The 9,453-nt window shown below is 29.2% G+C and overlaps 2 protein-coding genes across 5 annotated transcripts; both read right to left on the bottom strand.

Moving 5' to 3' along the window:
- Window positions 1-910: 910 nt before the first annotated feature.
- On the bottom strand, window positions 911-8,679 carry LOC106786911 (xaa-Pro dipeptidase). Of its 4 annotated transcripts, none has more exons than XM_014748794.1 (9): window positions 8,660-8,679; window positions 7,258-7,456; window positions 6,061-6,300; window positions 5,699-5,760; window positions 5,551-5,595; window positions 2,478-2,747; window positions 1,897-2,341; window positions 1,660-1,811; window positions 911-1,564 (listed from the first exon to the last, which is right to left on the bottom strand). In XM_014748794.1, the coding sequence occupies exons 2-9, from the start codon at window positions 7,447-7,449 to the stop codon at window positions 1,498-1,500; spliced, it is 1,473 nt and encodes a 490-aa protein (XP_014604280.1). In that variant the 5' UTR covers window positions 7,450-7,456; window positions 8,660-8,679; the 3' UTR covers window positions 911-1,497. The 4 variants fall into 4 exon arrangements, with proteins under 4 accessions (XP_014604280.1, XP_014604279.1, XP_014604278.1 ...); XM_014748793.1 differs by lacking the exon at window positions 8,660-8,679 and adding an exon at window positions 8,443-8,599; XM_014748792.1 differs by lacking the exon at window positions 8,660-8,679 and adding an exon at window positions 8,327-8,396.
- Window positions 2,872-5,274, bottom strand: LOC106786910. The gene is made up of 3 exons (XM_014748791.1): window positions 5,192-5,274; window positions 4,876-5,101; window positions 2,872-4,784 (listed from the first exon to the last, which is right to left on the bottom strand). Exons 1-3 carry the CDS (start codon window positions 5,192-5,194, stop codon window positions 2,947-2,949), a joined length of 2,067 nt encoding a protein of 688 aa, XP_014604277.1. The 5' UTR covers window positions 5,195-5,274; the 3' UTR covers window positions 2,872-2,946.
- Window positions 8,680-9,453: the final 774 nt, after the last annotated feature.

Below are 9,453 nucleotides of genomic sequence, written 5' to 3'. Positions count from 1 at the left end.
AATTAAAATAATAAAGATAAAAATTTAATTTAGAAAAAGAAAAAGAACAAAAAATATATATATATATATATATATATATATGTATATATTATTTAAATAGAATTAAATCAAACATACATACACACGTACACACACATAATAATAAACACACGCGCGCACACGTTTGACGTCTCTTCTATTTTCTTCTTTTCTTTTTCTCTTTTCTCCGCGTCGGAATAATCTATCCAGGAAGGAAGAACGACGAAGACGACGACGACGACAACGCGTCTACATCGGCGCTGTGACGCGACTGCGAACTGGTAACCTCGCACGCGCGATAATGACTGCGCTGCTCAGGCGTTTAACTTTGAAAGAGAGAAAGAGAAAGAGAACGAGAACGAGAGAGAGAGAGAGAGAGAGAGAGAAAGAGAGAGTATGCGAAACCGCAAACATACTATATTCATATACTATTCTGAACGATATAATTTCAATACTATTTTTCATCTATCATCTCTTTCCTATCATTTATCATCTTTTGTTCTTGTTTTTCTTTTTTCAATTTTTTTCTTTTGCTTCCTTCCCCCTTTTATTCTAATCGTTTGTCCAATATATCTTTTTGTCTTATTCTTAATGAAACGTTTAAAGTATCACATGAAAAAAAAAGAAAAAAAAACGCTCATTAATTTAACGATATAACAAGTAAATACTTTGATTTATTTAATAGATAATATATATAAAAATGATGTGGATATATGTATGTATATTTACATTATTAATTTATGTTGCATTGTTTAGCACTGGAATGGTGATGTTTTTTGTTAATCAATTTTATAACTCGATTGTAAATTATTGAATATACGAAGAAACATACATTTCGGCGTTGTTTGTTATACAAGGTGGAATACGTTTGTCGTAACACACACACACACAATCTTGATGGATTATTATTTTCTTTTCTTTTTGATATGTGTATTTTGTTATATATATATATATGTAAGATTCGTGAAAAAGTTTGAAACGTTGAATTGGATTAAGATACACCGAATCTTTCACTTGCCGGGCGACTTAACACTTTACTGACCGATAGCCTATTAATCGGCTTTTTTTTATCGCCCACGCTTACCGAACAATCGTTTTAATTGCATTGTTGTTAACAACATTTTATTAAATCTAATTATCCTATCCTATAATATCCTGTATATCCTAATATATCCTGTAATAACAGAAAGCGGACAATTATCTCTGAGCATACGAAACGCACAGATACTCCTGTACGTTAGTGTAAGCTGAAAAACAGCGGTCGTTAGAGAGTATCTGCGGTTGAGCGGCCAATCAGTAAAGTGTTAAATTATCCAGAACCCTTTTTGGTCAATTTTCTAACGAATGTCTACTTTATTTGGAAATGGTGTTCAAACCTCCTCCACGTATTGTATATAAAATATCTATATTTATGTAAATAGTATTATTCAATCAAATTGATTGTATCAAAGTAGTAAAGGAAAAATAGTCTCTTAGAATTTATTGATCTTGCGGTAACTTCAATTCACTTCTTCCTGCCGCCATCCAATTTTCTATCTCCTCGACTCTATAAATAAAAATAATAATAAAATAATGATTTATATATATATATATACGATTAAAAATAAATTGACAAAATGATTTATTTGAAATATTACTCACGTTCTAGGAACTTTCGTTAAATTTTCAACTCCAGTCTCTGTAATTAGAACATCATCCTCGATTCTAATACCACCCCAACCACGAAATCTTTCCAATTGTTCTCTTACGATAAACCGTGATTGATTCGGATTGGCTAATGCATCATCGAGCAACTATCGTTGAATTATCATTCAAAATAATAACTGTGATCACTAAATTTATTGAAACTTCAATAAAAGTGATCAGCATTTAACTTACACAATCGATGAAATAACAACCAGGTTCTATCGTTAATACCATGCCAGCAAGTAAAGTACGAGCTGTTCTTAATTTTCTTATGCCTGCTAATGTTGAACGTTCTGGATATCCTGGAAGATAACCACCAACGTCGTGTACATCCAAACCCATAAGATGTCCAAGACCGTGAGGTTGAAAGATTTCGTTCAATCCGGATTCCATCATCTCTTTAACATTGCCGATCAACAATCCACCTTCTTTCAATGAAGATAACATCGTCTCGTTAGCTAAAAGATGCATATCTGTCCAAGATACACCAGGTTTTGCAGCATTCATAACTGCATCTCTTGCTTTCAACACCGCATTGTAAATGAACTTTTGATCGTTGGTGAATTTTCCATTGGCTGGAAAACTGCACGTTATGTCTGCAGCGTATCCACAATAATTTCCACCCATATCGAATAAACTATGGTAAATATATATATATATATATATATATATCCATGTATTATATTGTGTTTTATATTTATAATAAATATTATTATTATTATTATTATTATTATTATTAACTAAAGATAAAAGCTTTATAGTAATGTTCTTACCACATATCCCCATCCTCTAGAATTTTACTGTTAGGTGCACCAGCGTGTCCATAATGCAAGATGGATGCGTTGTGTCCCGAACCACAAATGCAAGTATAAGAAACGTGTCTACAACCTCCAATGGAATAAATGTAATTCAAAAAGGCTGCTTCTGCTTGAAACTCTCCCAAGCCTGGTCTCACCATACGCATTACAGTTTTATGGGCTTCCGAGCTTATTTTCACCACGTATCTCAATACGTCGATTTCCTTGGCAGTTTTGATTACTCGACTATGCATACAAAAATAAATAAAATAAAATAAAATATAAATAAAGTTAAATGAAATATTATCAAATATATATATATAATCCATGCACACAATTATGATTAAATCTTTTTCTAATAAATTTTATTTTATCCATACAAAATACCATAAGATCTACATTTTTATAAAAAAAAATTGCTAATATCAAAATCCATTTACAAATTTCATAACGCGTCCTCGGCTGCTTCAAAATGTTTTATCAAATAATTCGACAAATTGTCAGTTTGATCGAGTAATTTTTCTAACGTCAAATAATCTAAACTCACTACGCGAAAACCTAACTTTCTAATTTGTCTTTTTCTCATTAATTGCGGCCCTATCAAATGTTTTGTACTTCGACAATAATGTTCCGGCAAATGGATTAAAACGACAGTGTTTAAATTTCTATTTGTTTGTAAATGTAAATTAAAAATTGCAGTAGACGTGGATGACGAATGTATCAAAATATCGAGCACATAAAAATTGATTAATGGTAATTTGTTTAAAAGAACGTTTTTACTTAATTTCTTTTCTTTACCTACTAAATGTTCCAATGGTTTATAAATCTGATTAATTATTCTTCTTAAACGTATATCCACAAACAATGATTTTGTTATACCATTCGAATTAACACGACAATTGTGATAATCTTCGCATTCAATGTACATAGAAGCGTCAAATAATATTATCTTGTGTAACAAATCTTTGTTAAAAAGATAATGTTTCTTTTTATAAATCTTATCAAGAGAATGAGATTTAACGACTCTTTCCCAAAAGCTTAAAGGATATCTCTCCAAATAAATACAGCTAAGTAAAATATCTAAAATCTCGTTTAGTTTCAAGTCTACAAATTTAGCCGATAATAATTCATCTAATATTTGCCAAAATAATGTACTATGCGGCGGTTGTACATTTAATAAACCAAATGGCATAAGAATCGGTGCCAATAACGACGCAGATAATTTATTTCCGTATTTAATAAAATATTCTCCGCAAGATGAAATAATGTGCAAGTTCCTGACTCTCATAGTACAGCAATAATTCATAATAGTGGCTATTAATAGAGGATCTTTAATATGAATACCTTTAGTTTTCATATATTTCTCCAAAGTTAGTTCTATTCTATCGTCGATATATTTCTTTGCGTGTAAGCTTTGAATAAAATCAATAAGATCTTTTTCATCCGAGGTATTCATACTAACGGATGCCCATTTGCTAGCACTTATTAAACATCCTAAAAACGATAAATCGTGACGATAACAATTTAAAATTTCTCCTATCTGAGAACCCTTTAATCTCAACCAATGTTCTGAAAGTTTTTTTTCCAGAATGATTCTCACCGTGTTTTTACTTAGATCAAATAAATACAAGAGTTTAAATAATGGTATTAACAAATCCGCGTTTATTTCTTCCTTTCTATTAGCAATACCGATCCACAATAGATCGATAAGTTCTTGGTAACTGGAGTCCTTGTAAGAAGATAAAGCTTTAAGAACATCTATTAATTGAGATAAAGTAAAGTCCCCATCAGACGCTCTAATTAATGCTTCTGTCGACAAACAATCACGATAAACATTTTTAGCAGGACTAAATTTGTCTTTTTTCAACGCATAAAGGCCCTCTACTATCGTTTGACTATCTTGACTTTTGACAATCATCTTAACAAGTTGTTTCAAAGCAACATCTCTATTAACAGTATTAATGATAAACTGTTCTTGTCTTAAAAGCCTGTTATCTTTGAATCTTCTTTGAGCGTTCTCTATTTCAAATATCTTTTTTAAACCTTGAATGGCAATTCTACAATTAATTTCATCCGCTATTTTGTTTTCTAATAAAGAATATATTCCTTTAGTTGAATTAGATGAATTCAATCCCTCCAAAATTTCATCTACATTTGTACGCTTAAGACATTCTAAATCTGATGAAAAAAGTATAGCGATTCCCTCTTCCGTTTCTATATCTATCCTCCGTTTAGAAATTTTAGTATCGGCGTCCATCTTCTCAGCAGCTTCTTCACCGTTCCCTTTTGCATATTACTCCAAGTTGCATATTACTCCAATTTTTCTTAAGCGTGTCAAAGTATCGAAAATCAAAAGGAGTCGTATTATTCTTACCTTTAAAATTACATACAAGTCCAATATCATTTATTTTTTTCACGATCAAAGGCAGTTCCTGAATGTTCATTCCTTCTTCCAAAAAAATGCTGGTCCGAGTTATAGCTTTCGACGAATTCCTATAATCTCTTTTATTTGATTCTAACCTCAATTTTGAAACGAATTCTTTTGAATGTAAAAACCAACGGAAAATAAGTTTTCCACATGATTGACTCGTAATTATCATCTAAACGAACCACAGATACACAAATTCAATCTTATAAATAAACTTAATCTATTTTTTTATTAACTAAAACATATACTAATGTAATTATACCATGCATTGTAAATCGCGTTACATTAAAAATAACGACGACGCGTTTCTCTTGAAAAATATAATCTTTTAAATCTTAATACGAGTAAATTAATTAAATGGATATTTCTAATCGTTAGAATAAAATGTATTTAAAAATAAACACAAGAGATAAATATCAAAACACAACTATATGTCAAAACACTTTGACGCCATATTGACTTTCTTTAAATATCGAAAAATGAAAGCACCAATAGTAATTCTTCGCAAAGGGGATGATTGTGATTGGTCGATCGAATTAATTCGAAAATAATTCATCGGCGGGCTATTCAAAGCTAGATAAAATACAAATTATATAATAAAAATATATTCATTTAACTTACCATTCGCATATTTCCGGATATAACGTGGTATTGTTAATTTTAAATCTGTGAAGTAAATAAAAAAAAAAAATAATATAATCGATGAAAAACTTTAGAGATTATTTTATAAATAAATAAATAAGTTAATAAATAAATTAAATTTGCTCACTCTCCTACTCCATCGAAAATAGCTTCTTGAGAGTACAATCCGCTGTCGCTATTTTTACCATGCTGAAATGAAAAAGAAAATGATTATATAATATTTGCAAAAGTAAAAGCAGTCTTACATAACTTAACCGAAAAAACAATCATGTGATATTTTAAGATCCTTCTATTTGACTGCCGCTATTTATGCATTCCACCTTTTCTTTCACTAAACTTTCAGTATTTTTTTATTAAAAATTATTTATATAAATACAATATAGTATAAATATTTAAATTATACTTATATATTCTGTTAATTAATCAGGCGTAAATCATATGAATAAAATATTACAAATTTTTTCATTATACGCGTTAAATAATCCTTACCAAAGTTAACAAAAGAGATGCACCTTTGTCTTTCAATGTCTTCTTTATTTCATCCGTATAATAAGTCTCATCGACGCCATAACGTTTTTTAAAATCTTCCAGTGTATGTAATTTTCCTTCCCAGATAGCATATTCTGCAGGTAATCTTGGTACAAATAAAATTGATTTTTCTAATGATAGATCAAGAGCTCCGTAACATCCTGGTTCTTCGACACCAAAAGACCACTGGAAGAAAGATTCCTATGGAAAAAAATAATCAAATTAGAGAATGAATTAAAATAAATATATATATATATATATATAACATATTTGATATTAAAATTTATCATTAATTTTTTTATGTTTAAAAAGTGACATGCTACTTTCAAAATAAACGGTTCATATATATTCCTTTGTTTTGAAAGAAGACCGGCCAACGGAAATAGCAGGCATACGCGAGCAACACACAACAGGTTCCCCCAACGTGTTCGAATGTTTTTATGAAAGAGGGTAGGGGATGTAAGAGAAGAATGAAAGCAAAGTGAATGGCGGGTAGCACAAAAATTCTGATGCTTTGGAATATATCAAGGATGAAACTTAAGAAATACAAATACGAAACTCATCGGATTTCTCAACAATTCTTTGCTAGCTTTCATTATTAATTAAGAATAAAGTTCTCAATAAAATATAAACACACATATACTGATTGACCATAGGAGGTCAGTGTACTCTTAATATATACATATACCATAGAGACAGATGATACACACACACACACACACATACACGCGGGTATCATCATAAGTATATTTCTCAGAAAACCTGTGACTAGCGTTGTACAGATTGAACCAAAAGTTTCCAAGTAATTTAAAAAATATCTTTTTCTTTTCGCAAGACTTTTTTAAGTTAAATTTCTTTTTTCCATATTGTAAGGCTACGAATCTAAAAACTTGTGGTCTACCATGTGCATTACTTTTAGATAAGCTTATATGTAAATAAAAAGATAGATAAAATAGCTATTTATGCGCGTTTGTATATATATATATATATATATATATATATATGCAATTTCAAATTTCATTACATAACATTAAGTGTATATTAGAATATATTAAATAAAGTTTTATAATATAAATAGAAAGATATTTTAAAGATACATTGATTTTATCATAGGGTCAGTTTAGAAAGGATCAACAAAAATGCAAAATATCTGCCTACCTGCTTAAAGGGCCAGTTGGTATCCGTATCGTTAAAAGGGATTTCAATCCCACCTTGAAGAACAACAAAAGTTTTAGCAGCTGAAACATCAGTATTTCTTTTCAAACGAGCTATAAGTCTTTCACGGTTTTCTCGAAAAAGGGACATGGGAACTTTGAAGGTATGGTCACCACGTGCGTAAAAGGACTCCATGTTGAATCTGAACAAAAAAGAAACATTTCCTTTGAATTAGAAGGGAAATATATTTGAATATTATTCTTTTCGTTTAGAAGAAAAAAATGTTATATATATATATATATATATATATATATATATATAAATTTGTTCGAAAATGTAACAAATTAATGATGGAACGTGTTCTTAATAGTTTCGAACCGTGAGAATGAGATATATCGCATACATTATTTTCTTACAATGATACTTTCTAAAAAGAAAGTAGATCCACATCACAACGTTTACAACGCTATTACGTTCGTTCGTTACTTCAACTAATTATACTTCGATATTTTATATTTACGGAAGTCGATAATCGGTTAAAATTGTTTATCAATAAATTTATTATAATAAATATAAATAACACTTGCAAATTTAATACTATATTTTAATTATCTCCCCCTCCCCCGTCCCCCATTATGAAATCATTTATTATAATTATTAACTTTATCTTCAAGTTGTATTATCTTTTGAAATTCAATCTTTATTAAAGATTGAATTTGATTTGACAATATAGGTTAGATTTGATTAGAAAAAAATTACATTTATAGGGCAAAAACTGTATACATATATACAGTGATGAGCAATAATCTGATCCTTGAATTTATTTGCATATGTTTTGTCGAAAACAAACATTGTGAGGTTTTAAAAAAAAGATAGCGTATAATGTTGACTTTTATATATCACCTAATTGATCGTAATGCAACCTGATGTATCGGAATAAATTAAAAATATTTTTTGAAAATTTGACATAATATTTGTTTTGTTCATCACTGTAATACATCTTCTGAATTGCGATGTATTCGATGGCTCGATTGTATCGTTGTCCTATTATGATCGATTAATTCGACGATACCTTTGCGTAAAGAAGAACGAATGAATAATTTTATGACAAAAATGTATTTTCTTCATAAATGTAATTAAACGATATAGAAATATGTAAATAAACGTTACGATGGTACGTATACGTACGTGCCCGTAGAAACAGATTCGGCCATCTTGAATTTTGCGCAGTAATACACGACGAACGTATAACTCTCTCGTCACGTCAAATATATTTTTTACTTTATCTCATTTATCAATTCTGTATACATGAAAATATTATTTTTTGGATAAACATTAATACGAGAGGGATAAAAATATTGATCTAAATAAACCGTATATACGTTAAATTTATATCGTAACTTACCTTACACTAAATAGGACACCGGATTGGCTGAGTTATCTAAACTTATTTTTACCAACCAATGAAAACACATCTGCATACGATCAACGTCATCTATTGGTTTTTTTTTTTTTATCTCTTTCTCTCTTATCACAGAAATAAAAAAATAAAATACTGATATTATATTTAATCTTTTTCAATTTTTTAACTTAAAATAAACAATAAAAAATGATCTCAGATCTTTTAAAAAAATATTATTAAATATGATATTTTGGAAAATATCGAATTCTTTAAATATGTATTTCCTTTTGTTATCATGAATAAATGCTAAGTCAATGATATTTAAAACCATTCAAAACGATTCTCTTTATGATATCAAAGTTCAATGATTCATTGAACATCATATTTAGCAATAATTATTTCTTACTGTTTACAATGTGTTATCGATCGCAATATTTTCATAACCGATGCATGCATGTATATATATACATATATGTAAATACGTATGTATATGTATGCACGTATGTACATGCATAAAGATCTTATATACAACTAGGTCACATATCTATGTTCGTTATCACGCGTTGAAATCTGTGTCAATATGCAACCAAGGTCAAAAGTTTGTCATTAAAATTCCTCTTATTTGCTTTGCCAACGTATAACAAAAAAAAAAAAATATACATATATATAAAGATTCCCCTAATCGATTTGTAAAAAAAAAACAAAAAAGAAAACAGAAAAAACATTCTCGCTGATATACAAAATCAGTTTTTCGAGAGTTTTATTCGAGATAAAAAAAAAAAAAAAAATAAAAAGAG

This window comes from Polistes canadensis, unplaced genomic scaffold (assembly GCF_001313835.1).
Source record: "Polistes canadensis isolate GaletaPanama2010 unplaced genomic scaffold, ASM131383v1 scaffold_88, whole genome shotgun sequence".
NCBI lineage: Eukaryota > Metazoa > Arthropoda > Insecta > Hymenoptera > Vespidae > Polistes > Polistes canadensis.
This window is presented reverse-complemented; position numbering and strand designations above follow the sequence as displayed.

Bases quoted from the DNA above. Each gene is read 5' to 3' on its own strand.
- LOC106786910 (XM_014748791.1), bottom strand. The intron at 4,785-4,875 runs GTAAGAATAATA...AATATGCAAAAG, and splicing joins ACTTGTATGTAATTTTAAAG to GGAACGGTGAAGAAGCTGCT.
- LOC106786911 (XM_014748792.1), bottom strand. From the start codon at position 8,382: ATGAAGAAAATACATTTTTGTCATAAAATTATTCATTCGTTCTTCTTT. The intron at 5,761-6,060 runs GTAAGGATTATT...TTTTCATTTCAG, and splicing joins CATCTCTTTTGTTAACTTTG to CATGGTAAAAATAGCGACAG. The intron at 1,565-1,659 runs GTGAGTAATATT...TTTTATTTATAG, and splicing joins TTAACGAAAGTTCCTAGAAC to AGTCGAGGAGATAGAAAATT.